Below are 18570 nucleotides of genomic sequence, written 5' to 3' on the forward strand. Positions count from 1 at the left end.
TAGAATGGCGTCCTGGTTTCAGTACACACTGGCACATAATCACATACTCAGTCACATGCCTATACACAAAAACACACACAATCACATACTCAGTCACATACCCACACACATAAACACACACAATCACATACTCAGTCACATACCCACACACATAAACACACACAATCACATACTCAGTCACATGCCTATACACAAACACATACAATCACATACTCAGTCACATACCCACACACATAAACACACACAATCACATATTCAGTCATATGCTGACAGAGAGAGTCACATAGTCATATGCACATACAAACACACATATACACACACAATCGCATATTCAGTCATACACACACACATATCTGCAGATGACCTAATGCAACTCTTCTAAGGTTCCCTTTCCTCTTCTGCTGATGGGGAAGAAATGCTGTCATCACATCTGTCCATCCTGGAGCTATTTTTTATTTATGTCCCTGTCTCTATTTTGCAGATGCCAGAACTGAATTGTAAACGTTGTTCCTAAAGAACAGAGGTCTCTCTCTGTAGCTCAGGCTGGCCTGGCTGGAACTCCTGCTTCTGCCCCCCAAGTGTTGGAATTTTGTGTGTGAACTAGCACACACTTGGCTAAGTGTATTTTTGTAACAGGGTTAGGTTAGGGTTCTCTTATGTTGGGGACATGGGGTGATTCTCTCTACATCCAGGGCAGATCTCCGGGTGAAGAGTGATCAGACCACAGACCTACTGAACGTTTTACAGTAGTCAGGGCCCTGGCCAGACTGCTCATTTGGGCTGGGGGACACTTGTGAGTCCGTCTGAGGCCCTGAGGCACTTGTGACTCGGGCTGGAAACCCTGGGCTCACAGTCTCACTGACTAGTTGGTGACTTTGGATAGGGTGTTTTTCTGATCCTCAGTTTCCCTGTCTGTGAAGCTGTCTCAGAGTTAAAATGAATATTCAAGGAGGAACCGAGTTCCAGGGGGTGTAGACTGCCAGCAGGTCCCTCCTGTGGGGGACCAGAGCCCAGTGGTGGAACTGAGCACAAAAGCCCAAGATGTATGCAGTTCTCAGATGGCTCAGGGACAAGGAGGCTCTGTCCTCCACAAACCACTCCAGCCCCTCCCAGGAGAGCCACTGGTGTCTGCTCTGCTCTGGGCCTGTCCAGGCACCCTGGGGTGCACAGTGATCCCGGAGCTGGGCGGGACAGGAGTAGCCCACGTGATCTTAGCCACAAGCTGGGCAGGGCCGGTGCCACAGCTGCCTGGATCCCTGCACTCAGCTCTGTGTGGCTCAGTGCACCGTGACCCTACAGTGGTCCTGGTACCTGGGGTTTCTCTCAGGACCTAAGAGAAAGAAGCAGAGGCCAGGACTCACCGAGCCAGAGCCAGAGGCTGAGCATTCCCAGGAGAGAGGCTGGTGAGTGCACAAAGACCTGAGGCTTGCAGAACTCCCAGGAGAGGGAATCTGGCCCCGGGAGGGTTCAGGGACACAGAACCCCCAAACTCTAGGACTTCTTCTGGATGCCTCAATCACAGTGAGCTAAATCACTGGGGAGCCCATTTGGGGCTAAACAGTTGGTTTGAATCAAAAGCTTCCTTTGAACTGGTGCCCCGGGGAGACTTGGACTGGAGCCCAGGGTGAGAGGCTATTTGTACAGAAACCCTCCTGGCTGCCCAACTAGTCTTGAGGGTCAGGGGGGGAGAAGAAAGCAGATCGGTGCATGAAGAAGACACCTGCCCTTCTCCAGACCTCTGAAGCACCAGACTTAGTGGAATCAATTTTTGTTGGACCATAGGTTCCCTAGGGTTCCCTAGGCCCTCCTCCTTGTTGTGAAGATGTGAAAAGAAAGGTGAGCTGTTGGCACCTCGGGCGTCACCCCACTATGTCCAAGCCTTTGAGGGAGCTAAGTCTCACAGATCTAGGAGGATTTCACAGAGCACACACCTATGTCCTACTGATCTGAACTAAAAACATAGCTCTTTGCTTTCATCTGAAGTGGAATGGCACAGTTGTCTGTTTTGTTGGTGTGCCAAGCAGATTGTTCCCATTTCCTTCTGAGGGCTTTGAGTGATAGTGAGGGTTCGAGACTCCCCTAGATACCCAGGCCTTAAGTCTCAATAAAGGGATGGGCTAAAGACCAGGGGTAGCTGGGCAGTAAGGTGGAGGCACCCCTGGGCCTGATGGCTCCCTGGCCCAGATGTATGTCATTTGACACCCACCTCTCCCCCCAATTGATTACAGGGCCTTAGTGAGACACAGCAACACATGGTTTCCTGACCATGAGCATCACCCCTCCCTGCCCAAGTCACTTCTTAGAACCAAAGCAGCACGGGGCAAGGTGGGGAGGTGTGCTCCTTCATCTTACCCAGCATCAGTGTCCTATCTCCACACTGGGTACCATGGCAGGTGCCTCACAGGACTGAAAACCTAGTTCAGGCACATACATAAAAAGCTGGTTTTCCTGACGCATTAGTAACCCCAAAAAGCTGCTGAGCACTGGGGGAGGGGAGAGCTTAGGGAGGGGCAAAGAGGACCCCAGAGCCTCTTTGGCCAATGATAATATTTCCTTCCCTCGGTGTTGATGCAGGACAACCATGTGTCCTGGCCATGCAATTAAAACCTCTTAGGGTTCACTGTCTTATTCTTTCCAAATGCGTCTTCTGAAAGGAGACACACACATCCCTAACACGTATGCTCACTGTACCCTACCACCATGGTGCCTCTTAAGACTACGATCCCAGCATCTTACCTTTGTAGATAAAGATTGGCTTATCTGCCTCTAGTGCCACCTGTCCCAGAACCTGGCATACCAGTGACTGTGAGCAAACAAACTGAGGAACAACTCAGCATCTGCCAGCTGACGGGCAGGATTACCCATGGGCCCCACCCTCTCACGCTGAGGTCTGGAGAGCAGGAGGGGCCTGTCCGCACCAAACTGCCTGTGGTTTAGAAGCCTGGCTTCGGACTTTGTGGCTGCCCTTGGTTCGGTTCTTGCCACAGGCTGGAGTGGAAGCTTCGCATATAGATCAGAACCAATAGCCAGGGATAAGTGAGGCTCCCCCAGAACCAATGAGAATCAAGCTAGAAGTGATGCCAGGCAGCCTGGCTTCTAGAAGAAGTCTTTCACAGTGACACCTGGCACCTCTGTGGGGGAAGGGGGTGCTTCTGAGTGGCAGTATCTTCATCTTGCTTCTAGAGTCTGGAGGCCCTAGTACCCCTGTGGTGTAAGCCCCACACACACATAACCACACCCAGAAGCTCTGAAGACAGCTCCAGAGGAGTCATAACTGGCACCGCTGTTTACACCTTTATCCACAGGGCCTCCCTGGCCCAGACAGGAAGTAATCCTGCCCGTCACCTGGCCTCGATGAGTTGCTTGCCAATTTGTTTGCTCATAGTCACAGATGCACCAGGTTCCGTGTTTATCTGTAAACACAGATAAGCCGTGTGTTTATCTGTAAGTTTTCCTTCAGTGTGGCCAAAGTGTTCATTCAAACCTTTAATACATAAAGAGAGCGTTCCCTGCAGTCAGGTCTGAGCAGTCTGTCTTAGCTCTCCTCCCTCCTTCCTGCTGGTCACTCTTTCTGACACCTCCTTGTTCCCCATTAGAATCATTGAGTAACTGGGGTCAGCTGGCATCTCAGCAGTTTGAAACAGGATTCAAGCTGAGCACTGGAGCAAAGAGAACTTGAGAGTGCTTTGGGGCTCAGGAAGCTCGTGACTGGGTTATCAGCACAGACAAGGAACAGCCAGAGCCTGGAGGCACTGCCCTGTCCTAACAGACACCCATCCCCCTGCCTGGCCAGACACTGGGCAGCCCTGAGCTGTGGTCTGGCACATCCTCTGTCCTTCACGGTTGTAAGTACACGTTTACAATATCGAGAGCCACTGGTGAGGAGCAAGCAAGGCAGGAGTGACAGTACGCACTGGCCTACTGGAGGCTGCAGACCATGCCTGGCCAAGGGGCCAGCCTTTCAGCTACTTCAGCTCAGCACATCCTATGCTGGACTGAGCTGGGCCATCAACATGCCCTCGGAATGCCGCTGACTATTCGTCTGGGCATCTCAAAATACTGACATCCAACCAATTCCTCATCTGTATAATGACAAATACTCGTGAGGATTTCTTGATGAAGCTCGTTAGTTTGTACGTAAACCTCAAAAACTAACCATTTAAAAAGTAATAAATTTTAAAAAAATGTTAAAAACAAATTAAAAGGTTATTAGTCGGGTCAAACTCTGAGGACGAGAAAAGAGGTGGCTTCTCCTCTAACTTTTCCTTCACACTCAAGATTTGAGCGCCCACAGATTTTGATTTCTACTTCAGGGGGAGAGAGGGGGAGAGCCCTCAGCTGAGGGTCACGCTGCTCAATGGCTCCAAGAATAGGACTTGAGGGGCCCATAAGACACTTGCTCTAAAGCGGTGAGAATTCGGAATGAATGAGCCCCAGTCACCCATCAAATAAGAACGTCTTGTTCTGTTCTTTAGAAGCAAGACACCACGTGTTCTGAGGGGGCAGCCCGGAAAGTACACTGGCTCCTGTGACACTTTTTGCCCTCCCGAGGCACCCTCTGAATGCATTCCTCAAAATCACCACTGTGCTAGAGGTTGGGAATATTACGGGGTGAGTGGAACAATATGGAGAAATTATCTTTCACCAGTTCGAAGACACACAATGTTGGGGGCCATGCTGGTTGGCAGCCGTGGACTCCGGACTCACTTTAAAAGCATCTGCCTGGATGTTATTAACTTATTGATATTAACCTGTTTTACTTACTTTTCTCCTTGCTCTGGGGGGGAGAAAGGGAGCTGACAGAAGCCATCGAACAAAAGGATTTACTTTCGCCCAGTTTTAGGAAGCAGTCATAGTGGAGATTCACGATTAGAGACTCGGGCTGCGGCAGCAGGAGTGTGAGGCAGCCGCTCACAATGCCCCCTCAGCCAGGAAGCAGAGATAAGTGCTGGCACTCAGCTCAGTTTCTCCTTTTAATGACCCCAGCCCGTGGGATGGTGCTCCCCACATTCAGGGTGAGTCTCCCTTCATCCATTAAACCTCTCTGAAAATGTGCTCACAGACGTACATCGAGGTGTATCTCCCACATGATCCCGAATCCAGTCAGGTTGGACAATGAAGATTAGTCATCACAGCATTTCTTGTTATTAGTTTTGAAATTGTTCTTGAGACACGATCTCACTATATAACCCAGGTTAACCTCCAAGCAGAGATCCCCCTGCCTCAGGCTAATGAGTTCGGAGGTTAGGAGCCACAATTAACCTCTGTGTGGTCAGATTACAGTACTTCTCTGACCCGGAGCCAGTTCTTCTCAAACATTCGTCCTGACTGCTTCTAACTGGTGGCTGTAGAGGATGAATCTTGGAATTTGAAAGCAAGTTAGAGACTTCCAGGTTTGCAGGGATGCATGACAGTAGAGGATTTTTCCTCATGCACCTGTCTTCACTGAGAACATGACACAGCACCACCTCCCAATGTCTGTCCACACAGTGGGCTCTATTTCTTTGCTGGTCATTCCCTACTTTTGAAGTGGTCCTTAATCCTTCTTAGTGGTCAGTGAGGTTATGTTACTGTTAAGCTCCCTAGGGACAGTAACTCTGTTTGACCTTGGTACATAGGTCCTTTCTGTGCTCCTCGTGACAGCATCTGACTGGTCCCCTTCTCCATGTGATAGTGAGGGATCATCTCAAACGTTGCCTACTGTGTTTGCATCTTTCCTGGTAGCTATGACAAAGTGCTTGGCAAAGGCAACCTGAGGAAGGAAAGATTGCTCTTTGTCACACAAAAGACACCAGAAGCAAGTATGGTGGCAGGAGCGTGAGGTAGGTGGTCACATCAACTCCACAGTCGTGAAGCAGAGAGAGATGAATTCTGGTTCTTGGCTCTTTCTCTTCTATCCATTATCTTCAGCAAAGAACCCATGGGATAGTGTTGCTCACGTTCAGGGTGGGTCTTTCCTCCTCACCAGACGTCTTGTAGACACACCCAGAGGTGTATCATCCAGATTATTCTAAATCCAGTCACACTGACAGTAGAGATTAGCCACCATGCCTACCCATGGAACCTGTCTCCGAAGCACCCTTGTTCTTTGAGTCCAGGACTGTCAGCTCTGAAGGTCATGGGCAGTGTCCCTTAGGAGCTGAAGTAGGTTTTGACATGATTTTCTCTTTTATGAGCAAATGTAATGAGTCCATCTTACAGTAGAAGAGAGAGGGTGTCTGTATGTATACCCGAGGCAGGGGACAAGAACTAACATCTTACATAACTACATCGTTTAACTGTGCATAATTTATTAAGTGGCCCCAGCCCCCAGACAGATATTCGTAGGTTTAAAAAACGAATTAGCCTAATGCATATTTGTGGGTGTTTTTGCTGATCTACCTCTGTGACTTATTTGATGTCCCTCGGGGCTTCCTGGAGTTGATCGGCTGTGGCCCTGTGACTTTCTAGGTGTGGCCTGGATGAGACGCAGAGATGGGGAAAAAGCTGGATCTTTCCAAGCTCACAGATGAAGAGGCTGAACACGTGTGGGCAGTAGTTCAGCGGGACTTCGACCTCAGGAGACGAGAAGAAGAAAGACTCGAGTAAGTGTCTGGCTGAGCCATGGGATTCAGGCCCTCTGATGTCCCAAGTGACTGTCACCTCTGGTGTTGTAGGTGGGTATGTAGCCAGAAGAGAAGGGTAAACAAAGTGGAAGGGAAGCCGTGATCTGGCTTCCCTTTCAGGCTTGGGCTTCCTCGTTATAGAAATGAGGGTTTCTGTTCTCTGAGGAGCTCCTTTGGACTTGACTTCACTTCTGTGTCTCATGAGCCACGTGGTCCTGAAGCCCTCCCTTGAAGAGAGAAAGGGGGCTAACTTTGTTATTTGGTGAATGAGTTTTGGCTTTGAAGGGATTCAGGCAGAGGTTGGCTTCCGTCCTGTTCAGTGATGTGAGGAGTACCCCTCTTTCTGCACCTCACTCTCCCCAAAACCTGAGCCAAGATTTACCTCATTGCTTATATCTCCCTCTGCCTCATTTCTGCCTCTTCCCACAAGGAAAGGCAATTGGCCTGTCTGCTCCTGTTCTCTTCCTTCTGTCTCTGTGTTGGGTCATTGTATGAGGAGTGAGGCAGACCCTGAGGGAAGGCTGGACGGAAGCAAAGGAAGGCAACCAAGGGATGGAGGCAAAGGTAGACAACCGAGGGCAAGCCTGAAAAGCACGAGGGTGAAGACCACGTGAACTCTGAAGAGCGTGTGGAGGTCTTAAGATTGGGGGTATGGCTCATTGAACCCCAGAACTCAAAGCTGGGAGCAAAGAGTGTTTGAAGAAATTCCTGTCTTCAAATAGGGGCCAGACATTGCATTTGGTGATTTGTATTCTCTGTCCTCCTCTTCCTCCTTCTCCCTCCCTCCATCCCTTCCTCCTCTCCCTTTCCTACTCCTCCTGCTTCCCTCCTTCTTCTCTTACTTCTGATGGTGGTCCCACCTTGTAGCTCAAACCAGCCTCAAACTCAAGATCCTCCTGCCTCAGGCTCCCTAGTGTTGGAATTATAGGATACCCAGCTCAGTTGTCTTTTTAGTCTCCTTTAGTCTGTAAAGAAGACACACACACACACTACACCACACACACACACACACATACACACACACACACACACACACACACACATACCACACCACACAAACATATCACACTACACATAACACAAACACACAACACACCACACAGACACACACAGAGAGACACATACTGCTCTCCCTCTCTCTCTTTTCTTTGAAGCATGCTATAGGAGCTGGTTGTTTAATTTTATGGTTTCCCACAACCTGACATCTCCCGGCCAGATCATTCTAACCTTTGCAGTAAGGTTTCCTTGTCCCATGTTCCTGAACTGAAAGAGAATTCCAGAGGTGTGTCTCTTATCGTCCATGCATTCCATATCTGCATGAGTCACCTGGGTCTTTAAAAAGCTTCAGGTACAGAAAATATACTTACATGTTATTATATTTATACTACGCAAACACAGCATTGCCAAAGCAAACCTTGATGAGAACAGCCAGCTAAATCTCCACTTGTGAGCCCCTCCCTCCTGGGACACCCTCATCATGAACCTGAGTGGCCTGATACTATGTACAAAGGAGATCTCGGTGGACTTGAGAGCCTGCACTCTGTCTTGTCTTGTGCATGAGTATTTAAAGCCCTCTCAACATCTCTTCCTCTGTGTGTCAGGTCCAATGCTCAGTTGAGTCTGTAGTGGGAATCACTGGAGAGACCCAAAACCCACAAAGAGCAGTCGGCTCATGCATAACCAGCCTCAGTGACTCCTATCCTTGGGAAGGGAGTAACTGAAATACATTTACATAGTACATCCTGGTCAAAGGGCACAGCCCACTAACCAAATATTAGACCTGCTAGCCTTCCCAGAAAGGCAAATAGGTGTCAGTGTGCTGTTTTGATCTCTGCAAATACACAGGAATTCCTGAGTTCGTTTATGAAAGACCTGTCACTGTGACACACAGACTGCAAACGAGCACTTTTAAAAATCAGCAGAAGGGTCTGGAGAGGCGGCTGAGCAGTTAAGAGCACTCTTCCAGAGGAACAGGGTTTGATTCCCAGCGTTCACATGATGGCTTACAACCATCTGTAGCTCCAGGGACTCCAATACTCTCTTCTGGCCTCCGTGGGCACCAGGCATATGGACAGGGGCATAAACATGCACTGAGATAAAGAAGCAGCCATACACTTGAAATAAAATTAAAATTAAAAATCAGGAGAAAATTAAGAAAAGCAAAGTCACCCTTGGCAGGTCCAGCATTTCTGCAGACAATGAGGGCCAGGGCAGCAAAGAGCAATGGTTGACAGAGAAAATCATCTGTCTGCCAGGGCTGGAGCTTAGCACTGGTGTGAGAGGACAGTGGGATTCTGCTTTGCCTCTGTCTCCTGCATTCACACATCTCCTCCCCTACATTCTCCCCAGCGTTTGTCTTTTCACCTACCTGAACCATTTCTTTCCCAGAGTCTTCAGGAAAGCTGCTACGCCCCTTCCCTCATATCTCTCTGACAGGGGTTCCTTACCTCTCCTACCTTCAAGTCTCTGCCTCCACCCCTTTCTCTTTAGTTTCTGTTGCCTCCCACAGCAGGCTCTTGGGGTCACTATTCCTTTGAGTGACTCATTACCATCATCCGGTCTGGCCTTGGATTCTCTCTTCAGTCATGGAATTCAGCTGCCAGTGCATGGCAAAACCTTGATCGCCCCTGTAGCACAGCCTTTGTGTGCTGACTCTGGAAACACTTCCCCCAGCAGATTTTACCTCAGCAATGCTGGTCTCCTCTTGATCACTGCTAATTTATCAGTTCCAGCTGACCAGCATCAAGGGTCCCAGCAAAGCAAAGGTTTCACTTCACTAGTCCTGGTATCTTGTTAATAACAGTTCATTCTTCATCCCCAGCTAACCAGAGCCACGTAATCTTAATTCAAAAGATCAAACGCTCCCCCCCCCCACACACAAATAATCTTTAAACTTCCCTGTGAAGTTTCACAAGGCAGGCCACCATCTTCTGCATTTTCTTCAACATCCGTACTTCCAAGATCTGATGGAGCAGCTCACTAAGTTTCAAAGCACTTCCCCAGTCTTCCCCAGTCTTCCCCAGTCTTCCCCAGTCTTCCCCAGTCTTCCCCAGTCTTCCCCAGTCTTCCCCAGTCTTCCCCAGTCTTCCCCCAAGCATGGTCAGGTCTGTCACAGCAATGAAACACCCCATTCCTGGTAACAAGTTGTCTTAAGGTTTCTATTGCTTGATGAAACATCATGACAAATGTAACTTGGGGTGGGGGGGTTATTTGGCCTAGACTTCCACAGCAATGTTCATCATTGAAGAAAGTCAGGACAGGAACTCAAACAGGGCAGGAACCAGAAGGCAGGAACTGATGCATGTAGGGGTGTTGCTTCCTGGCTTTCTCCCCATAGTTTGATCAGCCTGCTTTCTTACAGAACCCAGGACCACTAGCCCAGAGATGGCACCACCCACATAGGCTGGGCCTTTCCTCATTAATCACTAAGTAAGGAAGTGCCCCACAGCTGGATTTAAGAAGGCATTTTCTCAATTGAGGTTCCCTCCTTTCAGATAACTCTAGCCATAAAAGGTGAGAGAAAACCTAGCCAGCACAAGTAGCTAGTTGCTCCTGTTCAGTGTTGTGTTCCAGTGTCTGAAATGGTGGGTGGAACCAAGTCTGTAGACACTGTGCCTCTTCTTATATGTCTCTCTGAGACACAATTGAGCCCATAGACTAGGGACAGGAAGAGATTAACAGCACAACCAAGAATGGAATAGAATAGAATAGAATAGAATAGAATAGAATAGAATAGAATAGAATAGAATAGAATAGGTTATAAAAATACATCACAAGAATTATAAAAATTAAACACCAAAAACCAAATCGGCCATCAGCAAGTGGGCTAATGAATTTGGTAGAGGGAGCTCTCAAAAGAACTGTAAACAAAGTAGATGCTTCAAAAGGATGAACAGCATCCTTGGGCATCAGAGAAATGCGAACAAAAACTGCTTTGAGACCCCATCTTGCCCCAGTTAGAATGGCTACCACTGAGCCAAAAGCTGACAGTGAGCTCTGGCAAGGATGTGGAGAAGAGGAACCTTGGTTCGCTGTTGGAATAAATATAAACTCATTGCAGCCACTGTGGAGGGCAATATGGAGGTTAGAAAAGAAAATAAAAAGAAAAGATCTCAACTAGCTATGCCAGGCCTGGACACACATGCAAAGGATTCTCAGTCAGCACACCACAGAAACACCTGCACATCCCTGTTTACTGCTCCAGTGTTGGAAATACCTAGAAAATGGAACCAACCCAGATGACCATCGACAGATGAATCAATAAAGAATATGGGGTATATGCACACAGTGGGATTTTATGCAGCCATGAAGAAAATTGAAATTATGTTGTTTTCAGAACAGTGGGCGCAACCAAAAATCTTGTTAAGTGAAATCAGTCAAACTAGAAAGACAAGGTTTACATTTGTATGTATCTATGTGTATTTACATTTGTGTGTATCTATGTGTGTTTACATTTGTATGTATCTATGTGTGTTTACATTTGTATGTATCTATGTGTGTTTATATTTGTGTGTTTATGGGTCACAAGACTGAAAAGGGATCATGAGAGGGGAGGAAGAGCTAGAACTTCGTTGTTATTGTTGTTTATTTATTTGGGGTTTGGGGGAGGGGTCGGTTTCTTGTTTTTGTCATTTGGGTTTTGTTTTGTGTTTTTGTTTGTTAGTTTGGTTTATTTTTTGTTTTTTCGAGACAGGGTTTCTCTATGTAGTTCTGACTGTCCTGGACCTTGGTCTGTAGACCAGGCTGGCCTCAAACTTAGAGCTCTGCCAGCCTCTGCCTCCCAAGTGCTGGGATTAAAGATGTGCGCCACTAAGTCTGCCTGGATGGAGGAAGCAATTGTATGGGAAGTGGGAAATAGAAAGGGTGATGATTCCATGAAAAGGAAAGAGTAAATCGGGACTAACTAGGAAAAAAAAAGATAGCAGCTTCAGGGGAGGAAGGGGAGACACAGTTGAGAACAGAATATCTTGACCGGAGTGAAGAAGCCATCAGAAGCCCGATACATTGTATTCTAATTCCAAACTGTATAAAAACAATGTAACATTTAAAATTATGACTGGTCTGTGTCTGTGTCTCTGTCTTTCTGTCCCTCTGTATGTGTGTCTGTCTCTGTGTATATGTCTCTCTCTGTCTCTGCCTGTCTGTCTGTCTCTCCTATGCATACTCTTCTTGTTCTTGCTGGCCATTGAAGTTGGCACTTCAAACCAGATGTCACCTTCCCTGGACCCAAAAGATATAATGTCCTTAGGAGACCCAGTGTCTTGTTATTTTTTCTCACTAAGGACAGACCACCGTTATCCCACCTAAAACTAAAACTATTATGTTTGGCAGATATTGGGTGAAACTCAGCAAAATGGGGTATATTCATTGGGATCTGGGAGACATTCTTCAGACTTCAGTCCTTTCAGCTGGTTCCACTTGACAGACTTGCCAGGAAGCTATGTTACTTCAAACCAGATAGTCTCGAAGAACAGGTTTCTCCTAAAACTTCCGGATACAGGGTGATTCCTGTCTGGAGCCTCTCCAAGCCAAGCACCTCCGTTAGGCTCGGCAGGAAGAGTCCTGGACCTCAGCTTAGTGCTTGCTGGAAGACACCCTAAACTACTTACTGAGGAAATGTCACCTGGCTTTCCCTCAGAATTCTGTTACCCACAACAGAGGGCACAGGGTTCAATTGTAAATGGCACAGAAATACTTAAGGGCAGTGCCATTTCTGTGAAAATCATAGGTTTTGTCTCTAGCCTACCAAAATTGTGTATGATTTACACACAACCTATTTGTCCTTTCCAGGAAGAGGGCAAGATGGTTCTCTGCCATGAATGAGCCTGTGGGCGCTTTCACTCAGCTTTGGCCACTGTCCTCTGCATACGAAATGCCCGTTCACACTGTGTGCACCCACACATCGGTTGTAGAAACATGCTATCTGATTTATTTCTTATGCCATTTTTCCCAAGGGGGCTGAAGGGCAAGATACAAAAGGAGAGCTCCAAGAGGGAGTTGCTGTCGGACACAGCCCATCTGAATGAGACCCACTGTGCACGCTGCCTGCAGCCCTATCGGCTCCTCGTGAACAGCAGACGGCAGTGTCTAGAATGCAGCCTCTTCGTGTGCAAAAGCTGCAGCCATGTCCACCCAGAAGAACAGGGCTGGCTCTGCGACCCCTGCCACTTGGCCAGGTGAGGAGCCTGGAGGCAGAGTGCCCCTAATGTTGTCTTAACCTGGTGTGTCCCTTTGGGGGGTTTGGCTGGGGAGGGGGGCAGAGAGACACTGCCTCAGGCTGCACCCATCTCCCCCGCAGAGTCTTGAAGATTGGCTCCCTGGAGTGGTACTACCAGCATGTGAGGGCTCGCTTCAAGCGTTTCGGGAGTGCCAAAGTGATCCGGTCTCTCTGCGGGCGGCTGCAGGGTGGAGGTAAAGGGAGGACCCGGCCTAGGGATGTTCCAGGCACACTTTAATGTTATAGAACCCTCGAACTCGTAGGTTGGTGCCTGTGGGAGGTGCAGTTCTCTGGTGCCCTTTGTGGAGTTCCAGCCCCCTGGGGTTACTGTAAACAACCCCCAATATCTGAAGTCATTGATGTGTGTGTGTGTGTGTGTGTGTTTCTAAAATTTTACACCATGTTGAGGACCAGGGAGCTGTCTGTCACTTAGAAGTTTACAGAGTTTCAGAAGTGTGGCCATCTTGAGAACTGTAAGAATTTAAGGCTCCCTGACTGCAGTAACCTGCCAATTTCAAAACTACTGCCATTAATACCAGGAGGTGGCGCTGTGGGACAAACAAACAAACAAAAACCCGTAGGAACTTCCTTGCCAGGATTTTCAGCAACCTAGCAGAGGCCCAGTGACCCAAAGGCTTCGCTCTCCCTGCTGGCTTCAGTACAAGGAAGGAGAGAGCACGTGCTTCTTTCTTTTTAAGATTTTTAAAAATTAACCATGTTAGGGTGAGACTCAGATGAGTGCAGGTTTATGGATGTTAAAGAACATTAGGCAGCCTGGAGCTAGAGTTGCAGGTACTTGTGAATTAGCCACGACCCAGTGTGGGGGCTGGGAACTCTTAGACCCTCTGCATGAGCAGCGCGTGCTTTTATCAGCTGACCCATCATATCATGGTGGCCTCCTAGAGAGGACATTCTTAAAAGACAAAGGAAAAACCAACTTAAATAGCAAAGTGACCGTTCTGAGAGCTGACCCAGCCTGGGCACAGTGTCACTGCAGACCTTTAGAATGAGACTTGTTTCTGGGGCCTTCCACCCATGGGATCTTTGTAGGGAGCAGCCTTAGTGTGAGAAAAAAAGTGATTCTCACCTGTTGCTAGGTACCCAGCCGCCTCCTCCTTACCAAGGCCCTATATTTGCATGCAGAATTTCCTGGCAGACTGGCAGGATCCACTTTTCTGTCAACAGAGGGGCCTCTGCTGCCTTCCATCTTTGTTTGTTTGTTTGTTGTTTGTTTTCTTTCCTCCCAATCAAGTGAAGTGAGAACACTGTTCTGAGGCAGGAACATGGAAAGCCACTTGTGTAACATGATTGACCAGACAGGTGACTAGGGAGGCTGGGACCAATATCCTCAGTGTAGAGAGAAGTCAGACTACATATCTGAAAGTATCCCGAGGGCTGAAGAGATGGTGGGAGTGGCTTAGTTTTTGATGTCAACCCAGGAAGTCAGCTGATGCCTCCAAACCCCAAATGCTTGCTTCTGCTGACACAGACCCCTTCTGTTCCACCACCAGCAGCAGTGCTCCTCTGCCCTGTGCTCTCTGCAGGCACCAGTGGCAGTGAGATGGAGAGAGTCGATCTGAGCGCCTCCCAGGCTCATGACCCCACAGCCCAGCTGGGAAGCAGGTCCCCCGTCCCTCCAGCAGGTGGTTGGTCATAGGCAGAAGAGCATCAGGCACGATGACAGATGAAAATGTTCGTAAAGTGATCAAAAGCCACTGTAGCCTAGGACACAGTCTGAGACATGGTAGCCATCTAAGCCCTGGCTCACCTTAGAACAGTACGCTGCTGTGAAAGGGATGAAGATGTTAGGCAGGGTTTCTGAATCGGTGGGCCAGTGGAAGACAGAAGAACTGGAAAGAAAAAGAAGCAGGTATTCAGTGGTGAACAGGCTGTCTGGTTGGGTGGGTAGACGGATATATAAATAAAAGAAAGGAGAAAGGGAGGAAGGGGAAGAGAGAGAATATCTTAGTTGATTTTCTATTTTTGTGAAGAGATACCATCTTAGAAGACTTTATTTGGGGTTTTCTATTTCAGAGGGTTAGTCTGTGACCATCATGGTGGAGATCAAAGTTCTTGACACACCTCCTCCATTAAGCCACACCTAATCCTTCCCAAACAGTTCTACCAACTGGCAACTGGGTATTCAAATGTATAAGGTTATGGGGCCACTCCCATTTAAATCTTCACAGATGATGGTCGATGGATGAGTAGTAAGATTAATTCAGAGATAGTTAAGTGGTCTCCCATTTTGGCCCTCTGTGAGTGGAGCCATACGCCTGTAAATTGCAGGTGGATCTGAGCCAAGCTTGGAAGAAGGAAATGGAGACAGTGAGCAGACGGATGAGGATGGAGACCTGGACACAGAGTCCAGAGACCAGCCCCTCAACAGCAAAGTAAGTCTTGCCCAGGCACTGTCTGTCTCCATAAATTCCATAGGTCCCCTGCCCACCTTCATGCCTCCCAGTTCCCTCACACCTCTTCCAGACAAGCCATGCCTCAGGCATCTGCATTTCTCCCTTGCTCCCATCCATACCCACCTGAGAACTTCTGTGTCCTCAGAGGCTTCTCATCCCTGAGCATGGGGCTCCCTCCTTCCTAAGCTCCTCCCTCTTGAGCTTATCCCTCCTCCCTAAGCCCCTCCTTCCTAAGCTCCTCCCTCTTGAGCTTATCCCTCCTCCCTAAGCCCCTCTCCTAAGCTCCTCCCTCTTGAGCTTATCCCTCCTCCCTAAGCCCCTCTCCTAAGCTCCTCCCTCTTGAGCTTATCCCTCCTCCCTAAGCCCCTCTCCTAAGCTCCTCCCTCTTGAGCTTATCCCTCCTCCCTAAGCCCCTCCTTCCTAAGCTCCTCTCTCTTGAGCTTATCCCTCCTCCCTAAGCCCCTCCTTCCTGAGTCCCTGGCTCCTTAGCATGGGAGCCCAGTGTTCACTTCAGAACTTAAAAAAAAAAAAAAATGTGCAGATGGACAAAACCCACTTCGAGGCCTGTCTTGACTGACTGGCATTCTGGGACACCCAGGTGCTGTGACAGAGTGTACAGGAGGGCAGACCTGTGTCCAGATGGCTCAAGGGACATGTATGAAAGCCACCTTTGCAGATTATAATTCTTGTCTTTATAAGTGGCTGTTTTTCTTCTCGTTTAGCTTCAATTATTTTGGGTGGTGGAGACAGGCCAGGCCATGCTTTGGTTTGGGGACAGGATGAGAGAGAGAAGGACTGAAGAGAGAAAGGACAGTCAGAGAGAGAGAAGTAGGCTGAAGAGTGTGAGTTGGGCCTTGAACCCTTTGAAGGTAACAGGGCTCTAGAATCAGATCTGAGAAATGCTCCTGGCACACAGTCACCTTTTGCCCGGGGTTCAATTCCCACCATTTGCTGAGCTCACAGCATGCAACTCAGCTAATGTCTAGAACCTTCTACAATAAAACATACATTTAAAGGATCCGAGTAATTGTACTGAGAGATGGGGTTTATAAAGTAATAATCATACACCTAAAGAAAATGGAGTTGTCACCTACCTCCACCCCACAGTCAGTGAGCTACATGTACCTGAAGTCCCAGGATACCTTCTGTGTGGGGTACATCTGTGTGGAGTACCTCTGTGTAGGGTACTTTTGTGTGGGGTATTCTCAGCCCTGCCACAGCTCCCTCCTTAGACAGCACTTGGCAGGCCAAGAACCCTGTCACTTCCGATAAGGTAGACACCATTGGTTCCTGGGCCATACAGTCATCTCAGAACTCCTTTGTGTCAGTTTCTAGCTAGAGGTGGGTATCCCCAGGGATAGCTGCCTGCTGTCTGAAAGCTGAGTATGGGGCTGAGGTCTGACCAGTCTTGCTTACCTTACACCCAAGAAGAAAAAGCGCCTGCTCTCCTTCCGAGATGTGGACTTTGAGGAAGACTTGGATCACCCCATACAGCCTTGCAGCCACACCCTGGGCCTGTCCTCAGTCCCTGAGTCTACACACAGCCTGCAGGTCAGTGCACTCTGGTGTCTGCCCATCCCCCTCACCTCTCTTAGAAACCTGAGTTGAGGGGTCAGTGCTTGGACCTCAGTTGGAGTTGCATTTGTGGGTGCAGTGTCATATAGCCAGGTGGTCACATCAGACTCTCAAGGCAAGAGGACTATTGGGGACAGGCCATGGGAGTATAGGATTCAGAAACTTCATATCTTCCCAAGACCAGAATCTCGGGGTTCTGAGCAAAACACTTGGAGAGGTTGGGACAGATAGGAATATAAGGCCAGGCAGGTGAGTTCAGAGCCTGGAATGTGGTCGCCGATGCTCAGCCTGAAAACAAGGACTTGGGAGGGTGGAACGGACAGCGGTATCCACCAAGGAGCCAGTTAGGACCAGCACTGAGCTATGCCCGTGCCTTACCTGGGGCTCAGATACTTCATTGTTCCAACTAGGCAGGTCTCGTAAGTGAAAATGCCCCTCTTATTGCATGCTAGTTGCTAACCACATGACCTTGGTCCTTGGAAATCCTCTGAAACCGTATCCCCTCATTTCTGCCTTTCGGGGATGATTTTGAGATGAGAGGCCATGCCCAGCATGAATGAGATACTCTGATAGGCAATGAAAACAGTTATGACTGCTAGGCCACGGCGGGTTGATTTGTTTGAACCGCCAGTAGCTCTTGGGCTCAAACATTGCTGGACTGAGTTGGGCCAGAGAAATCAGCCCCTAAGGAGACTTTGGACCATAGGACCTGCCCCTCCAACTCTCCCCCTCCCCGAGAAGCCATGTCACTCCATCGGCCAAGATCAGACTTGGCCTCTGGGAACCCCGAATACCAAGATCCCTTGAGGAGGGTGGCGCCATGCAGACCCTCTCAACCCAAGGACAGGCTGCTCAGAAAACCTTACCTCCACCCTTTGATCTCTGACCATCGAGGGTTGCTAAAGTAGACACAGTTTCCATGTCCTTTCTCCCAAGAAGCAAAAATCTTTACAGGAATGCTTTCGAGGCTTCATCCTGAGTGAGCCTGGGTCCCTGGCTGTTCAGAAATGCTTCTGTCTCCTGTATGCCTGGGCACAGTGTCCCAGGGAACCCCAATGTCAGAGACATGAAGCAGACGGGTGTTAAATGCTCTTGGCAGTGTTTGAAAATAGAGATGAATAGCCTGGTATCAGAACAGATGGCTGTCTGGTGTTCAGCTAGCGGAGCAGCCAAAACTAACAGCTTATGTCCTCAGTCCCTCTCAGGTGAGCCCTACTCTGAGGATACCACCTCTCTGGAGCCTGAGGGCCTGGAGGAGACTGGTGCAGGGGCTTCGGGGTGTCACCCTGGTCCTGAAAAGCAGCCATATAGCCCATTGCCCTCTGGAGACGATGCTCACGCTGAGTGGCACTCACCTGCTGCATCCTGCAAGAGTGCCTTTGGGAGCACAGCTATGCCTGGTAGGTACTCCAACCAACCTCTTGCAGAGATACAGGGAGGGGTGTTGATGAGGGGAGGCGGCCCTAAGAAGCGACCCCTTTCCCTAGATTACTTAGATTAATTCTTTGAATGTAATTGTCCTTCAGCAAACCCCATAGACCCTGTCCTCCCTGGGCTCAGTGCTTCTCTACGATGCCCAGAACTATCAAGAGAGGGTCTAAGATATCTCCAGCTCACTGCCACTGATACAGGGTACAGAGCTGTCAGTTTCCCTCAAAATGTCTACAGTACCATCAAGTCCAAAGTTCCTCTGGAAGATCAGTAAAGCAGGTCCCATCTGGGGCCCATTGCTACTCATCAGGAGTCAAGGAGCAAGAGA

The 18570-nt window shown here is 48.8% G+C and overlaps 1 protein-coding gene across 1 annotated transcript in view; it reads left to right on the top strand.

Annotated features, from left to right (window-relative positions):
• The first annotated feature begins 1277 nt into the window (after positions 1 to 1277).
• MLPH (melanophilin) overlaps positions 1278 to 18570 on the top strand; it is a 33513-nt gene continuing 16220 nt past the window's right edge. Inside the window, exons 1-7 of the mRNA XM_080933497.1 lie at positions 1278 to 1403; positions 6451 to 6584; positions 12560 to 12781; positions 12904 to 13016; positions 15112 to 15215; positions 16665 to 16787; positions 18007 to 18211. Of these exons, the coding sequence (XP_080789623.1) occupies positions 6475 to 6584; positions 12560 to 12781; positions 12904 to 13016; positions 15112 to 15215; positions 16665 to 16787; positions 18007 to 18211 (877 nt within the window). The 5' untranslated portion in view covers positions 1278 to 1403; positions 6451 to 6474. The remainder of the gene's footprint in view (positions 1404 to 6450; positions 6585 to 12559; positions 12782 to 12903; positions 13017 to 15111; positions 15216 to 16664; positions 16788 to 18006; positions 18212 to 18570) is intronic.

This window comes from Micromys minutus (genome assembly GCF_963924665.1).
Source record: "Micromys minutus genome assembly, chromosome: 19".
Lineage (NCBI taxonomy): Eukaryota > Metazoa > Chordata > Mammalia > Rodentia > Muridae > Micromys > Micromys minutus.